Here is an 18,439-nt window from a genome sequence, read left to right on the forward strand (position 1 = left end):
ACACGATGATGAGTCGAGAAGCCAGCAGCCTAAGCAGAGAAGCCCAGACTTGCCTCTCCCCAGCCTCCTCCTCCAGCTTATCCAGGGGAACACCAAGGCGTTCCCAGACTACGAGAGATACAATCTCCACAGCGTGTCTTGGATATCCTCACCTCACCCATCCTAGTGAGATGCCCGCGAACCACCGGAACTTCCTCCTTTTGATGTGGAAGAGTAGTGGCTCTACTTTGAGCCCTTCTCTAACAACTGAAGTCCTCACCCTATCGCTAAGGGAGAGGCCAGCCACCCTTTAAAGAAAGCTCATTTCTGTATTGTCACTCTTACGGTGTGTTCACACCGAACGCGATGGACGCGAATAAAACGCCCCAAACGCCCCTAATTTGACGCGTGTACATTCGCGTCTCAACGCGTGTCCAAGAAAAATCCATCGCGCGTCAAAATATCATATTTTGACGCGCGTGAACCGGAAATGTGGGAGGAATGTGGGAGGGAGTTGTGCCAGACTGGTATCTTTGCAAGATGGCAGCTATCGAGCTAGCGCTTGAAGAGAGAGTCTCCCTTCTCTATGTACTGTGGAGAGCAGAGCAGCGGCGTAAAAGACGTCCTTGCCGTACCTGGGTCCATCAGGTCCTCCAGAGGCATGAGCAGTTTGGTGAGTTTCACCACTTGCTCCAGGAGCTGCGCCTGGATGACGGCCGATTCCAGCGCTATCACCGTCGGCCAGTTTGAGGACCTGCTTTCCCTCGTCGGTCCCAGCATCGCCCGCTTAAACACCAACTACAGACGCTCAATCCCACCTGCAGAGCGCCTGTCCGTCTGCCTGAGGTTAGTAAAACTATTTAATACGGTAGTCCTTTATTGATATCTGTGCTAATATGCTAATCCATCCAGTTATACACTGCTAACATGGATGTGCTATGCTAACAGTGAATGCTCTCGGTGTTTACTGAAAGCAAACTGTGGTACAGAGACGACTGTTTATAATATTTCTAGTGATACTCAGAAGCTCTCATCAAGTCCCGATTTAATTCGATTTATGCTGTTATCAGTGTTTGAATGATAGCATGGCTGTGGTGTCACATCAATGTATGCGCTCGGTGTTTGCTGATATCAAACTGTAGCATTAGGACCACTGAGTTAACCTTTGTAGTGATACTCACTCCTTTTTATTTAGACCTGGTTTAATTCTGGGATAGTTGAATATTTGTATATAATCCCTGCAGCTGTCAGACTCTATAGCAGGGGTCACAGCCTTTATTAAAACGGAGTTAGATAAAACTGAACAGTTTGGTTCATCTCTAGTTACATGGTTCTATCTTGATAAGCTGTCTTATCACAGATTAATTTCTCAAAAATATTAATGATTTAAGCAAGGAAAGGGCTACATGTCAACATACAACTCTTTATTTCTATTAATGTCTTACTTCATTCCTACCTGATTGACATGTTTAGGAATTATGAGTGATTGGCACACTGTAGTTGTGAAAGTTGCTACCAATCAAATTATGATATGTTAAAGTTAAAACAAAACAACTGTTTTAGATATGATCTAATATACATTTTGTAATTATCCTTATAATTACAAAATGTTTTATGTAAGATTTAAGTTTTGTGATTTAAATGACATCACAAAAGTATTTTGGAATTTGAATAATGTATTTTGTAACTGCAGTACACATAATACTGATTTTGAACAATTTTGTCCAGGTTCCTTGTCACCGCGGACTCCTTCAGCACCAAGCGTTCAGTTACAGAGTCGGTGTGTCAGATCACCCCCCAGGCAGCGATGGCCATCTGGGACTGTCTAGTGGACAACTTCATGGCTGCGCCTTCACCTGGAGACTGGCGGTCCATCACAGAGGGATTCCAGGAGCGCTGGAACTTTCCTCTGTGCTGTGCAGCTCTGGATGGGAAGCACATCCAGACAAAGGCACCCCATATATCATATAGGAGACACACACATTGATATACACTAAATATTCATTTCATTTCTTTTTTGTGGTGCCCAAATTGATGCACCTGCTTGATTTTGTTTAAACAATTATTGCACACTTTCTGTAAATCCAGTAAACTTCTTTTCACTTCTCAAATATCACTGTGTGTGTCTCCTGTATGATATTTAACTGACATTTTTTATTGTAACAACCAACGATTTATACAGGAAAATGATGGCTATTAACAAGGTTGCCCAAACTTCTGCATCCCACTGTATCAGTATATTTTGTCATTAGTATAATATGAAATAAATTCTACATGTGTCAAGTTGTGTGCCAACATTTGCTGTGTAGTAGAACTGAGACATTAGTCATTATAAAAATTTATTTGAAATAATATTAAAAGTCTCAAACAGAAAAACATTAAACATAAATATATAAAATATAAGTATTTACAGAGAGACAGGAATAAAAAGGACCAGCTGCTCTCCAGAGCAGGAACAAGGCTGAGGAGGAAATGCTCCATTGGAGACTGGTGTGGCCTCTTCAGGGACTCCAGGATGGCCAGCTCCAGCGCCGATGGACCGTCCTGGGACCCGTCCCTCATCTGCCTCGGAGCCGTCCTCCTCTGTGGGCCTGTAAAACAGCACAAAACACAAAGAAATGAGAAGGCTGCTACTAGATTTTAATTTCAACATTGAAAAAAGAACAAAAACAATAACAGGATATAATCAGATTGGTTGTAGATATTTAGTAAAGGTGATCACAAGGGAATCCCACCGACTAAAAAGGTATCAGTGCTTGCTGTACATATCTGTGGGTGCAGCAGCAGGAGCTCAGGGACTGGGGATGCTCTGCTGCAGAATCAGTTGGTTCTATCAATACAGTATTAAATGTTAACAGGTTGGATATAATAATCGTAGAGTAGACAGTGGTCCCTCATTTATTGCAGGGGTTCTCAGAATAACTAGCCCCTGGTCACAGTTCTCACAATTGATTCTCAAAGTGCAAACCTTTGTAGATTGCAAAACGTAAAAGTATTATTATGCCGCGGTTTGTCTTCATCTGCCCGCCACTTTCGTGCGCCTTTTTCCCTCACGGTGCAGGTGTCTATTTCCGAATGAGGCTCATAGTTATGGGTGTTTTTGTGCTGTTTTTTCTATTGGACGCGATGGTTATCAAAACCAAACGTGATAAATTTGGCAAGCGCAGGAGATTTGTCAATCAGGCTGCAGAATGCAATGCTGTACTGTGCAATAAAAAATCAGCGAAAAAGCAAAGCAGTGACGGATGAACAGCGGGACCACTGTGTACTGTTTATTAATAAACAATAAAATATATTCCTAAATGACAACATGCATAAAAGCAGAACGGTATTTGTACGTCAGTGGGAAAATAGCGGTGGCTTGCTAGCTTTTGTGCGGCTTCCCCGGGTCAGTGAAAACTTTCAAAAGAGAAATGAATGAACTTACCAGGTTGCCCGATCTCTTCACATATCTTCCTCCAAGCTCGGTCCTTTTTATTCCTGTCTCGGTACTGAAAGCAGCTGGTGTTGTACAGCTCGAGTTGTTTGCTACCGCATTGATTAGCCTTCCCCTCCATTGAAGTATGAAAGGCTTTGGCTGGATCTGCCCCTTTGACCTAGGTAACAGCCACGTCACCAGGCTCCTGATTGGTTGTCGCGGCGCGATTTGACGCTGGAGTTCAGATTTTTCCAACTCGAGCGGTAGACGCGAAACGCGCGTATGCACAAAATGCAACACAAAAACTCACGCGCGTGGTTTTATTCGCGCGTCAAACGCGCCTGACGCGCTACACTGACGCGCGTTTCACGCGTTTTGGCGTTTTCGCGACGCAAATCTGCTTCTGAATTTTCGCGGGACCCGCAATCGCGCGTCATCGCGCCTTTCCATTGACTTTACATGTAAACCTGACGCTCTATTCGCGTCCATCGCGTTCGGTGTGAACACACCGTTATGGTTACAAAGCTCGTGACCATAGGTAAGGGTAGGAACGTAGGTCGCCCAGTAAATCCACAGGTTTGCTTTTATGCTCAGCTCTCTCCTCACCACAATAAACCAGCACAGCATTTACATCACTGCAGATGCGCCTAAGTATTTCCTGAGTGCTGTTAAACGGGGAAAACTTGTCTGTCTTTTTTTTATTTTATTTATTTTATGATTTTTTTAAGGCTATATAAAGTCTGATGACAGCCACTGTGAAATGAAATTGTACAAATAAAACTAATTTGTGCTGAAAGTTCAGTTCTCCATGCATTGTAATTTTAAAGCAAACTTCTTATCACAGTATGGATACTTAAGCCCTGCGTGGAGTCATGAGGCTTACTCTCCTACACATGCAAAGTTACACACTTTGTTCGATGGTCAGGGGAACAGCACCACATTCCTGCATCTAGAGGATTCCTCTGGATAAAGAGCAACATATTGTGCAGCTTTGCACACAAATGAGCAAAAACTTATCCACCCATATCTTGTTTTTTAAAAGTCATTAAAGATCTTTGCGGTCATTTCACTCTGGAAACAGCACACTTCAAAGAAATCATTAAAAGCCCCAAATTACCATAGCATTCATACAGATGATGTCTGGATATGAACATCTTCGGTAGGCTAAGCTTTACAAATGTTGTGATGTAATTTTTCAAAAGAAAGCAAATATTGTATTTTCTCAAGCTTATTTAGTTAGATATCCAGAGCAGACAAGCATGATATCATCTTTACCCATAAGGCCTCAACCTTTGTCTAATCACTAGATCAAACACTGGCACTAAATTAAAGACTCCTGGGGATAGTCGCTGTGAAATGTGAGATTGAGAGAATGTACTGTTATCGAAAAGTAAACAGTTCTCACGCTCTCTGAAAATGCCGACGGACTAGAGCCAAGTGAGAAAAAGCTAATCCTCAGAGTTCAAAGCAATCAAGTTAATATATTTTATGTCTTAAAATGTTTTCAGATTGGAGCTTCATTTCTCCAGGGTCCAGAGTTACACTGGGAAAAATCTGTACATAAAATGGACACAGCCGAGTAGCTTATTTTTTTTCAATAACTAAAATCCAGAAAAAGAATTTAAGTCACAACAGCAGTCGCCTCAAGTCGCTTTATATTGTAAGGTAAGACCCTACAATATGAAGAGAAAACCCCAACAATTAAATGACCACCTCAGAGCAACCACTTCTCAACGGTGGGAAGGAAAAACTCCCTTTAAACAGGAAGAAACCTCCAACAGGACCAGGCTCGGGGAGGGGCCATTTGATGCAACTGGTTGGGGGGTGATGGGAGAAATAAGAAAAAGAAATAAGATAAAAGAAAAAGAAATTACGACAAGAGGAAGCTGGTGTGAGAGAGTACTCGTCACTGCCATGAATGAATGGCTACAGGTGGTATGAGGGGCCGTACAAGCCAAAATTCTTTCTTTCACTTTCACACACATACATTCTTTCTTCACATACATATACTTTAATTTTTATTCTCATATTTACACATATTTAACATGCATAATGCAATATTATGCTCTCTTATACATGTGTTGTCATTCATGCAAATAACATATGTATGTAAGAAGAGAGTGCATGCATGTCTGAAGAAAATATATGTATGCAAGAGAATAATGTATGTGTATGAAAAAGTATAGTGGAAACATAAGGAGTAGTGGAAATGGAAGGTAGAGTGTCTGCACGGCTGTGATTGGCTGAGAAGCACGAGCCGGTTACTTTCAGGTGTCTAACAGCATGGACGGGGGAGAAGAAACTTGAGTACTTCAGCAAGCTTTGCAATATCAGTCTTTTCGATATCAGACCCAGAAACACTTTGGCAACTGAAACCACCGATCAAGGAAAAGGTAAGAACAAAACAGGATGCTACTTATCTGCACATTTGCCAAATACAAAATATTAAATATGCTTTGCTGATTTAGCAACACACTTTGGTACAACATTTTAGCACTAGCTAATTCGTTCAGATAAGCATCCACATTAAAAACAGTAAAGGCCATGATGTTTATTTAAATATTAGTGGCACTATTTGTACTTGTGACCCAAATGTAAGTTGATGCGTACTTTGATATTATTTATACTAAATTATCTTTATTAATGTGGGAGGTGGTAGCTACATTAGCTTGAAGAAGAAGACTGAAGAAGGATGAGTGACGAAACGTTTTCCCCACTGAAAACGCTACATCCAGATGAACAAAATCAACTTTTAGGGTATGTAAATATAAAAATTAAAATAAAACTTTGTGAAAGTGTAAGTATATGTATGTGGAGAAGAATGCATGTGTGTGAAAGTGAAAGAAGGATTTTTGGCTTGTTTGGCACCTCATATCTTTCTCTGGTTTCATAAGCAGTCAGTAAAAAAAAAAAATCAGTCATCCATTTAAGGACTGTGATGTATTCAGTTCTTAACTATTTCTCTCATTGTCAACGAATCTTGACGATCAAAACAAACAAAAAAATCGGTAGCTTCTCTTTGAATTTGTTCAATACGTTCGAATATATTGTTTAAGTTATAATGTCATTTTCATTACTACTACTAATTTAACCACAATGCTAGTAAAGAAAACACAATGGCTTTGACCAGCTTCATTGCTTGGTTCTTCTGGGTTAGGTCTGGGCATGTCAAATAAGTTTTCCAAGTGTATTCCATTTTTTGGTTCAAGAGTGACTTCCTGCTTAAGGATGAACTTCCTGTGTTACAAAATGCATACACGTGAATGTCAGAATGCATGTATGCAAAAGGATGAATATTGGGATTGTATGTATATGTGAGTAAAGGAGTACAAATATCTATGCGTTGAAAAATAAAGAGTATATATATGCACGAGTAGAAATGGCTGCACCTGTAAGGGTAATAAATGTATGTCAGCATAAAAATATGTAGCATTAATAAAAAATAGAATATGTGTGAAAGGAAAATTAATGTATGAGTGAATATACATGTATACACATTTTCACTGCAATGTTGACCCTGTGCTAACTTGCATATGACAAATAAAGCTGAAACCGATATGAAATAAGAAGAAGAGTGTACAAAGATGACAATACATGTACACATGTGTGACAATATCTGTATATGAAAGAACAATATATTTACACAAGAGTGACATAACAAACTTTAGCTTGTATGGCCACTCATAAAATGGACCACAAAACCCCATATATTTTTTCAAATTTACCAAATAGCTCACTATGCCTCTCCCCACTTAAACAGCTTTGTTAGAAAGCCAGAGTTAAATTCTACATCGAACACCAATGGAATATTTAGTCAGTGCAAGCAGAGCAGTCTCAGCAGTGCAGCAGTGTTTCTGATATCTATCAAAGTGATTTCCCAAAGGGTCAGGGTTAAAAAAAAAAAAAAAAAAAAACACTCACTGCTCTCAGTTCTAAAAGAAGTAGAAATGTGTTGCTGGCAGTGATTTTCTGCTAGTTCATAAAGCCCCTGGCACAGTTGGAGGGCCTCTGGCCTCAGGTAATTTGGTGAAGAGTCTCAGATTGTCACCACACTCTCAGTGGGAGCCACTTAAAGGATCAGCGCCTGCGGCTCAATCTGAACCACTGTAAGCTCGGATGGTTTGTAGTGGGAAAGCAAGCACAGGGCATTTATGCTGTATGTAAGACTGACTAAACAGCTGATGGTAAAGCACTGAAAAACCCTGCTACCCTGACAAAGAAGCATTATAATTTTTAAGATTGTTTTGTTTTCTCCCAGCTCCCAGTTCTTGTTAAAAGAACTGGAAGGTTCATGAAGGACACTGAGTCAGACACACTCATAAACTCTCATAAACAACATATTATTCTAACCATAACGCATTGTATTGACGAACAGTTAAATGACTATTTTAAATCTTTGGTGGGAATAAGAAAAATCCTCCAAACAGCGTAAAGATGAAAGACTATATTTTCATAGTTAAATACTTGTAGAACACTTTAATAAACACACCAATGCTCCTCTGTATATCAGAGACAGATTTTTACTCTCTACTGCGTTAGTTTACCTGGAGGTTTAATTATCTTGGGATGGTTTGGTTCTCAAATATGAACATGTACACACTGGTCACATTGTTAGGGACAACTGTTCAACTGCTTGTGAACCCAAATTTCTAATCGACCCGCTGAAGTTCAAACTAAGCATCAGAATGAGAAAAAACACGATTAAAGTGACTTTGAACGAGATATAGTTGTTTCAAAAATTGCCGATCTACCATCTCCAGTGAGCAGTTGGAGATCAAGGGAGGATGGGCATTCTCCCTTGATCATATCTGAATGCACAACATGTTCAACCTCGAAGCACACTGGCTACAGCTGCAGAAGGCACCACTCTTGTAAGGTAAGAACAGGAAGCTGATGGGATAATTTGCATAAACGCAATAATATTGGAAAACAGAAGATTGGAAAAGCACCAACTGAGCATTATTTAAACACCACAGCTATCTGAGTATTGTTTTCCGTCCACATCCAACCCTTTATCACCCCAGTGTACCCATCTTCTGATGTCTGCTTCAAGCAGGATAACACAAAATGTCACCAATCATTTTAAACTGGTTTCTTGAAGATGATGGTGAGTTTATTGAACTCAAATGGCCTCCACAGCCACCAGCTCCAACTCAGTACTAGCAAAGTATTTAACAAAGTGGTTGGTGAGTGCATGTGAGATACTTGTCAGATGCTTGATACATCCGCTTGAAGACGCTTGAACTCCTTGGTTGAGTATTTAATAAGCAGTTAATGTCATTGTATGTTGATATTAATAAGTGCTTGTCTTCAATGCTGAGATATTTATATCATAACACCTGTTTTTTGCGTTGAAAATTGGTACGTGTCTTTTGATATACCAACCTCAACATCTCGGGAGAAGTCACTTACAACAGAACAAGCTGCTGTTAACCAAAACGTTGATACACATTTATATGTGTTTACAACTACATTAGAGAGCACAATAAAGTGCTCACTAAATGTTTACACACTGCTAAATGGCGAGGGGTGGAAAACAAAGTGTTCCTGGCTCTAATCTAATCTCATCTAATCTAATTTAGAGAAAATGTGGGACAGCTAAGTCACAAAATTTAGTATTATTAATAACATGATGTTACACAAGTTCAGTCATTGTAGATGTTTTCTTGTATTAAATTAAAGGAATTGTACAATTTGATTTTCCACGTGATTACCACTTGTTATGTAGTTTATTTTAGTGACACTTTGAGGGTGTTACCAAAGCGTAGATGATTACAAATAAATTACAACAAATCCACCACAACCTTTTCTTTCTACACATTTTGTGACAATATTTCTGTATATTTTGTATTTGTATCATTGTATCTGAAAATGCAGGTGCATCAGTAAAAACACAACAAAGAAAAATAAAAAATAAGCAGCATATTAGCAGTAAATAATTAGTATCCCCTTCTATAAAAGCACGTCTTATTTGCACATTAGATTTGCATTTTCTGCTGCTGTATTTCAAGACATAAAATGATGAGTGCAAATGTTAAGTACACAGTTAAGTTAAGTAAACAAACATGCAGTAAGTTTGACAGCGCAAAATGAGTGGGAAGGAGCAGTCATTGAGTCTTTTCATGTCCGCTCATTGGCTGGGTGTCGTTACGTTTGTGTTTTGTTTTGCCCCCTCCGGCATCCACAGAGGAAACCCATCCCTCGTGAGCAAAGTGCACGACGGAGGGGGTGCTCACCACCGAGGCCCTGGTCTTCTGCCTTGTCATTGGTCACGGCAAAACCTACATCAGTTTAAAACCAGACACCACTTTCTTCACACAGCACAACCCCCTAAAAAGAGAGCTGAGGAGGGAGAGGCTGCACGAGAGATAAGCAGAGTTGGTCTCAAGATGCCTGCATATGCCACCAACATGAGGACAAAGTTCCCCATCATAGCCTTGATTTTGGAGATTATCACCATCATCCTATTTGCGGTATTTGTCGTCTATGATGATGGGGAACATGGACACCATGACTCACACGACACCCACAATAAAACTGCCCATAAATTGGAGCCTATGGACCTCTACCCCAGTAAGTCTACCTGGAGCCGCATGCTTGCTTGCTTGCTTGGTCAACATTTTATTTCTAAATAGATTTTTATGAATGCTACATCTGTTATATCACAGTGTTGAGACTGCATCTAAAAAAAAATTTAGACTAAAAGCAGAAAATATTAGTGACACTGAAATTTTACAGAAAACAAGATGACAAACATTTTGCTTGTTTCTCATAAAAATAGCAAAGTAAACGAAATTTCCACATTTATTTTTACTTTCTTTTTCTTGAATAAAATAAATTCTATTTTAGGGGTCTAGTTAATCAATCAGTCGCTTGCAAACATAAATTGGAGGTTGTTTGCAGCGCAGGTCAACTAAATGCAATAAAAGGAGTCATGGGGTTGAATTCTCATCTGTCACAAGGTCTAATCAAACACATGCAGCTGAGAAGACAAGTGAATCCTGTTGGGAAAGGTGGAGGTCACATGTGATTTCATTACTGTGTCCAAAAAAGGCTCATAAAGGACAGTCAGGTTGAAGCTGGAGGTTTTGTGCTGCATTCAAATTGATATTTTTCAAGTTATCCTGCAGTAGCTTTAGCATTTTTTGTGAGCTCTGAGCGGTTTCTACAGTTTAGCGGCTTCTTTGCAGCTTGTGCACTTATCTGCATTCAGATAGCTGCTGTTTTACTGCGTGAGTGCCTGCTCACGATTGGGTGGGGCGGTTGTGACACCCAAGAGATTAGCTCAGCATTGAAGCTGACCATATCTTCTGCTTCACATGGGATGTTTAAGTCACATACGTTGACTATCAAGAAATAAATTCTGAAGTAAAGATCACATTTAAGGCTAGACTCTGCTGTGAACTCTGCTGTGTCTTTTCTGCACAAAACTTATGTTATCTTTGTAACACTCCATTAATTCCCAGTTAGTCATAAAGGAATAAAAAATATGCAGTGATTTATCTTCAAAAGTTCAGAAGGGATACTTGTTTTTGGAATAACAGGCCCAGAGCTAAAACTTTTGCAAAATTTAAATTATGCTTGATAATCTAAAACCATTAGCATTTAAACTGGGACTGCACAATGTTAGAAAGCATGAGGCTTGGGATTGCATGCTGAAAGAGATCCATTATCTCACACATCCCAGACTTCTGCAATTACAAGCTCAAAGGACAACAAATAAGCAGTTAAAACATGCAATTTGCAGAAGTAAAATTGTGGTCTAGTATGAAAAAATACCTCAAAAATGTTGTAATAGTGACTTTTTGTCTTTCATTTCTTCTTAAAGAGTGATTAATATGCTAAATTAAACATTAAAGTAAAGGAAGAGTTTGACTTAATACTTTGTAAAATGAAATAATTATTCATCTTTTTTTTGCATGGCTTGAAAAAAAAGGCTGCACAGTTGCACCTGAGGTGTCTCTCGCTTGTCTTGGTTCAGCCAGTTCTTCAGAGGATTCGCGTTACCTAACATCTAGGCGTGGTGCCAGTCACTGTGGCTGCTTTCCAGTTTTATCTCATCCCCGTCCCCCATCTACTGTTCTACAAAGAGAGCAATTCTGACTCACCCAGCTGAGAAACAGAGAGGGGTAAAAGTGCAAGTTCAGGGGCAAAAAGATTTTCTTCAAAACAGCTTCATGGAGATAAGCTTAGTCAGATGTCTACACATCAGCTTGCAGGTGCAGATGTCTTCAAAATGCTGATTGTTACTGCTAATTAAGACTGAAATGGAAAGATGTGACTCTCTTGTGGTGTTTGGTTTTGATGTTGAACTGTCAGAACTTGGAGCGTTTTTATTATAATAGAGCACACAGTAATCAGATGTTGAGCTATCAGGGCTTTTAAGCACATATACAGATTCCTGACTAAAGCAGATGTGAGTGGGTTTGTATGTTTCCCAAATACCCAAGGATGTGTTAGAAATTTGCTGACATTCTATATGCAGAAACAGTTTATGGAAATAGATGTGGATGAATTTAATCTCCCCCATTATCGCCATTTGAAAGCTGCTGCTTACAAAATAATGTACTCTGATGTAAATGGCGCATGGGAGCCTGACGCTTTAAACAGCTTTAACGCACCTACGTCTGAGTTTGGGCTTTTTAGTCTAGGGGATAAAATCAAAATGTTGAGATTGAGTTCACATTCAACCTCTATTTTTACTTTTCAAAATGCTAAATCATGATAAATAATACTTCAAACTTTTAACATAAATGTCTATCTACAAAATATGAAGCAGATGATACTTTTATAGTATAATACAAGGCCACAGCTAGGAAAGGCTGATCTTGCCTTAGCACAAAGACTGGAAACAACTAATCTGACTCTTTTACAAGTCAACAAAAATCTCCAAAGTTTAATGTTTAACACATTTTATGTAAGTGTAAAAACAACATGTTGTCAGACTGTTTCTTGGCAGCGTATAGTAACATCCTCCAGTCTTTGCCATTTGTCTGATAAACTACTGACAACTTTGTGGTAATAACACTTCAGCCATTAAACAGATGAGATGTAAAATAAAGAATTTTAGAGGCTTAAACTGGCAGATCTTTTTTGCTTTTCTTTAGAGAGTTCAAAGTTGGTCTTCTCCATTTTCAGTCTTTGTGCTAAGCTAAGCGAAAAGGCTGCTTTATATATTACACATGAACACAGCAGAACCACAGACTGTATATAAAAGATGGGCACACTCACATTGTTTCTGCTCTCATTATGTTGAAGCTGTAATTTTAGCATTTTGGCTAAATGCTAATAGAGACAACAACTAGAGAAAACTGTCTGTAAGCTCTTTTTCTAGAGACAGACTAGACTATAGTTGGATGCAAAAATAGAGTCCTAAACTATCAGCTAAACTTCATAACCTTGGTTAGCAAGTTGCATTCATAATGTATACAGAAGCATAGTGCAGACATAGTAGACAGGTAGCTGCTAACTGGTGTTGAGAGACGAATGTGCAATACCACATAACAGGCTTTTCAAAGCTACCAACACCAAAAACATGGTCAAGAGGTCTAGTCCAGTGATGCTAATTAGCCTAGTGAAGCTTAGCAGACAGCCATTCACTGTCCAGCTGTTTATATCAGCACATCAGGCAGTTAGAATAGCCACACCCCTAAATAAACTCACCCACTCTCTTCTATCCATACACCAAAACCTTATTTGTACCATGCTGTAAGCATGTTTACTTTCACTGTGAAGTTCAACATTTTAAAACTAGCTTTCAGATTCTGCCACCAGTGGCCAGCAGAGGAACTGCAGGTGGTTTTTGCACTTGTTTTAAGTCATTTAAGTACTCATAACTAACTAAGAACAAACAAACTGAGAAACAGCTGTAAAAGTATTCTTTAAGGCTGCAACACAGTGTGTCCTGTCTAGACAATAACAGACACAATGTGTGCTCATTATGAACTAAGGAAATTAGTCTATTGTTTCCCAGCCTACACATACATACAGCTTGATATATTTTCCACATGTAAAGCTCATCATAGCACGCTTAAAACCTTAAGGGAAAAAGAAGTCTCCCTTCCTGCCATGATGATGACTCAAATCCCCCTAAAATGTATTTGGCCTTAATCCAGGCTCATCTATCTATCTATCTATCTATATATATATATATATATATATATATATATATATATATATATATATATATATATATATATATATATATATATATATATATATATATATATATATGTGTGTGTGTGTGTGTGTGTGTGTGTGTGTGTGTGTGTGTGTGTGTGTGTGTGTGTAATCAAACAGGGGATATAAGATGAGCAAACTCCAAACCTTGCTGCCTTTTTCAGTCTAACGGCTGACAAAAAGAGATAAGAGTGCACAAAGCATCCCCTCCCTTTGAGACATCTTAAGTTTAGACTTATTAACATCATATGCACTTAATAGAAAAGCACAAGCCCATAACCCCAACAGGGACAGTGGGGGTATTTTCTCAGCATGCCATTCATAGTGTGATTGAATTGCTTTTCCACCTGACAGGTCACAGCTGACAATGAGGCCACTGTGGACAGAAATGAATCCTGAGAAGTCCAGCTACTTCTCAATAAGTCATTTAAACCACAAAGTTAAAAAAAAAACAAAAACATACCACTGTGAGCAGCAGGGTCGCAGCAAATACTTTACTTTGAACTGAATAAGTGTTTCATTCAATTCAATTATAAGACCACATTCAACTGAGGTTAAAGTGGGACTAGCTAACACAGCATTAACTGACCTCCCTTCTCATGTCCCCAGTGTTTCAGGACGTCCACGTGATGATCTTCATCGGCTTCGGGTTCCTGATGACATTTCTCAAGAGATACGGGTTCAGCAGCGTGGGCATCAACTTGCTCCTGGCTGCCTTCGGCCTGCAGTGGGGCCTCCTCATGCAGGGCATCTGGCACCTGGAAGGGGGCAAGATTAAAGTCAGCATTTTGAAGTATGGCTTTCTTCGCTGCACATATCGCTTTTCAAAAACAACTGCTATAAGAAAAATGCACATGGCTGGCTGTAGGTTTGGGGTTGCTGTCATGATGCAAGTCCCTAAGACTTGCACAGCCTTCTACATCATTACCAAGTACATGCTAAATAAAGCCAATTCCTGCACATGACAAGCTCTAATAGATCACAGATGATGTCTGTTGATGTTTTTTCTAATAACTTTTGTTCTCACTCCTGCAGAATAATCAATGCAGATTTCAGCACAGCTACGGTCCTGATTTCATTTGGCGCCGTTCTGGGTAAAACCAGCCCTGTGCAGCTCCTCATCATGACCATACTGGAGATCACCATCTTTTCCGTCAATGAGCATCTGGTGGTTGCTATCATGAAAGTGAGTTCATAGTAGCAAGTGCATGTGTGTCCATGAACTGAGCAAAAAAACATAAATCCCCACATAACAACCATGAATATTCACTGTTTTATCAAACACTACTGTGGGTCTATCATGCCTTTCTCTTCAACAGGCTAGTGATGTTGGAGCATCTATGATCATCCATGCTTACGGAGCCTACTTTGGCTTGGCAGTGGCTCGAGTACTTTACAGACCAGGTTTAAGAAATGGACATGAGAACGATGGATCTGTTTATCACTCTGATATGTTTGCTATGATCGGTAAGAGAGCACAGAAAATAATTCTGTGATCATATATTAAAATGTGTTTACAGAGATAGTTTTCCCTTCTTTCCCGTGACTTTCCCTCCCTGGTGCATCACTGGCCTCCAATGGAAGTCAGACTTATGCCATCTAGTGGACACAGACAGCTGTGCAGCATGGACCTTGACATTTCCGTTTTTAACATCCTCTTCTACAGGAACCATCTTCTTGTGGATGTTCTGGCCCAGCTTTAACTCAGCCATCGCTGAACCACCGTTGAGCTACACTCAGCTCACTGCAGTGATCAACACCTACCTCTCCCTGGCCGCCTGCGTGCTCTCTGCCTATGCCATCTCCAGCCTGGTGGAGCACAAAGGAAAACTGGACATGGTCCGGCAACTTTACTCTAATAGTTATGACAGTGACAGTTCACAGAGTTAAAAGCAGAAATTCAGTCATACACTTGTCTTTATGTCTTTCTACTGCACAGGTGCACATTCAGAACGCCACCTTGGCTGGTGGTGTTGCAGTGGGAACATGTGCTGACATGAGCATCGGGCCATTTGGAGCCATGCTGATTGGGCTCGTAGCTGGCATTATCTCCACCCTGGGATTCAAATACCTAAATGTGAGTCAAAGGAAAGACAACTGGTACAACCTGGTACAGGCTGAATCTGAATTAGCAATGTGTACTTTTGTTGGTGACTAAAAATCCCCTGTCATTCCTTCTCTGCAGCCTATACTGGCATCCAACCTGGGTATCCAGGATACCTGCGGTGTCCACAATCTGCATGGCTTGCCTGGCATCCTGGGTGGGCTGGCTGGAATTGTGGCTGCAGCTTTGGGGAAAAAAGACGGGTAATAGTCACCTGACGCACTAAAAATCTCACCACAGTATTATAATAACCCATATATACGCACACATAAAAGCAATATGGCTTTGACACGATTTACTTCATTTAAAAGTCACTTCTTCTCATCCTGTCTCCTTAGTGCTAGCGCTACCATGCAAGCTGCTGCCTTGGGTTCATCCCTCGGGTTCGCTTTGGTTGGGGGTACTATTACAGGTGGGAAGAGGAGATTAATAAAACTATAAATGTTACACCCAACGGCCAAATTGCTCAATGGAAAGACATTGAGGTTTAGAAAAGGGTGATCAAACATTCATTTTCTTCTTTAAGGTCTAATAATGAAGTTGCCTTTCTGGGGACAACCTCCAGACCAGAACTGCTTCGATGACTCTATTTACTGGGAGGTAAGAAATCCCATTCCTCATAAATATTATCTTCAGGTCTCTGACTGTCTGGTGCGAGTGGCAGAAGGCAGATTTGTTTATTCAAGTTATTAACTCAGATAGACTTGGTTCATATATCAGTATAAGTAGAGAAAAAGTGAGCACATCCAGGCACAAAAACTACACATACCTGACAAACACCGTGTTTTAATAATTAAAGTATTAAATTAGAGCCAAATAATAACCAGTCAATCAGTATATCATTAGATACAGATTTTAATTCACAGAAACACATTGTGCATATCATGCATGTCCATAAATGCATTGTGCATTTGTTTGAACTGTATTTTGCTTGCCTGGTGACCATTTATGCCACAGACAAATAATTTGCATTGCTCGTTTTCCAGGTTCCTAATGAGGAGGAAGAGAACGAGGAGAGCCTGGCTCACGGAGATCAATCAAAGCACAAAGCAGATGTTTAAACAATTGCCCACGATTTTGCCTTAGCTATAAATGAAGACGTTTTTTAAAAAGTCACAGTTCAGCTCCACCACAAGACCAAATATCAGTTTGTTGATGCAGGATTTGCTTAAACGTGGTGCTTATTCCATTTCTGAACAGCGAACCACGCACAGAGTTATTTTCATCATAGTAAAGTTTGAATTTGTATCGGAAAGAGCACTTAAACATTTCCGCATAAAAGCTAAAAAAAATATATATATATACATATATACATATATATATATATATATATATATATATATATATATATATATATATATATATATATATATATATATATATATATATATATATGCATGATAAAAAATTTAAATTTGGTTAAAACTTCAGGGATTTTTTTTTTTTTTACACTTTGATTTATATTCACGAACCGCTCCACAGCTTCACTGCTGACACACTTGTATAAGCTCTTTTTTTTTTTTTCATTTTATATGATAAAAAAACATAAAAGCATGTTTACTATATGATTACAGTGTGTATTTTTCTTATACATTATATTTTTCTGTAGAAGCTCAAGCAGAAAAACTGCGCTTTGACCTCACTGGAGCCCAGTCCTCATGTGAGAGGTTAAGTCAGGCATTGTAAAAACCAGCAGTGTGGCTCTGAAGTGTGCAGGGACAGCCGTATGATATTACTGCAACTAATAAACCTTCCTAGCATTTTCTATCTTTCTGAGCGCAGCTGTAGAAAAGTTGATTGGCTGTCACTGGGTGAGCTGGGGTTTGTTTTTCACTCTGTTTTCTGTTCAGAGCAAATGTATTCCTACATGTACATACAGTTTAGATCTTAGACATGGACATGGTCAGTTTTATCAAAGCTTTAAACATAGCAACTGGTACTGAATATTTTTCAGATATTATTCAAACAGTATAAAAGGAAGCTACCTACTGATATCCAGTGCCACGATGGCAACAAACAAACTGTCATACCATAGATAGTATCATAATATCCACCATTTTTCTTTCCTCTATTGCTGTGAAATTTGTGCACTGTGCACTCCCTCAATCTAGATTTTGAACAGCATGACGGCAAAGCACTGCAGGACAGGTTAAAACACGGGACTGAGCGCTAGATAAAACTGACTTAATGATTTTCTTGTTTTTTCTCAAATGATCTATGATGCTCACACTAAAATGCATCATGATTTTGTATTTTTATACAGCTAACATGAGCTCTTATTTGTATGGTATACTATTACTGTCATAATAAACATGTTTTTGTACAGTTTTTGTGGTTATTTTAAAGCATGTTTCAATTATTTCAAGTTCTCAGTTTAACTAAAGAAATGTTATGGGAGGATTTTTTTGTTTTGTTTTGTTTTTTGTCTTGGATTTTTGCCCTCCTCTGTATAAGCAATGAGAGACAGAGCATAATTTTAATTCTACACAATATGACCGAGTTAAATGATTACCAGAATGACATCAGTGCATAATCTGACTCTTCGATGGGTGCATGGCTCAATTATAACTGCAATTTCTCCGTTTCTTATTGATTTCTTTGATGGATCGCCATGAAATTTTGTTCAGACATCCATCACTCATCACTGGACCTGCAATACACACAATATACATGAGCTCTGCAGAGCCCACTACATGAGCTGAATTATTCGTATTAGAGACAACTAAACAAACAAATATCTGAAAATAAATGCATGGAAA

At 39.2% G+C, this 18,439-nt stretch overlaps 2 protein-coding genes across 2 annotated transcripts; both read left to right on the forward strand.

The window, feature by feature from the left end:
* Nucleotides 1-340: 340 nt before the first annotated feature.
* On the forward strand, nt 341-2,262 carry LOC143412622 (uncharacterized). Its single transcript, XM_076873963.1, has 2 exons — nt 341-825; nt 1,708-2,262. The coding sequence occupies exons 1-2, from the start codon at nt 566-568 to the stop codon at nt 1,964-1,966; spliced, it is 519 nt and encodes a 172-aa protein (XP_076730078.1). The 5' UTR covers nt 341-565; the 3' UTR covers nt 1,967-2,262.
* A 7,442-nt stretch (nt 2,263-9,704) lies between these two features.
* On the forward strand, nt 9,705-16,996 carry rhag (Rh associated glycoprotein). Its single transcript, XM_004568725.4, has 10 exons — nt 9,705-9,970; nt 14,186-14,369; nt 14,612-14,762; nt 14,896-15,043; nt 15,243-15,415; nt 15,516-15,653; nt 15,762-15,883; nt 16,019-16,092; nt 16,207-16,280; nt 16,667-16,996. The coding sequence occupies exons 1-10, from the start codon at nt 9,787-9,789 to the stop codon at nt 16,739-16,741; spliced, it is 1,323 nt and encodes a 440-aa protein (XP_004568782.1). The 5' UTR covers nt 9,705-9,786; the 3' UTR covers nt 16,742-16,996.
* The last annotated feature ends 1,443 nt before the right edge of the window (nt 16,997-18,439 follow it).

Source organism: Maylandia zebra, linkage group LG15 (assembly GCF_041146795.1).
Source record: "Maylandia zebra isolate NMK-2024a linkage group LG15, Mzebra_GT3a, whole genome shotgun sequence".
Taxonomy (NCBI): domain Eukaryota; kingdom Metazoa; phylum Chordata; class Actinopteri; order Cichliformes; family Cichlidae; genus Maylandia; species Maylandia zebra.

Bases quoted from the DNA above. Each gene is read 5' to 3' on its own strand.
- LOC143412622 (XM_076873963.1), top strand. From the start codon at position 566: ATGTACTGTGGAGAGCAGAGCAGCGGCGTAAAAGACGTCCTTGCCGTA. The intron at 826-1,707 runs GTTAGTAAAACT...AATTTTGTCCAG, and splicing joins CGCCTGTCCGTCTGCCTGAG to GTTCCTTGTCACCGCGGACT.
- rhag (XM_004568725.4), top strand. From the start codon at position 9,787: ATGCCTGCATATGCCACCAACATGAGGACAAAGTTCCCCATCATAGCC. The intron at 15,416-15,515 runs GTCCGGCAACTT...TCTACTGCACAG, and splicing joins ACAAAGGAAAACTGGACATG to GTGCACATTCAGAACGCCAC. The intron at 16,281-16,666 runs GTAAGAAATCCC...CTCGTTTTCCAG, and splicing joins ATGACTCTATTTACTGGGAG to GTTCCTAATGAGGAGGAAGA.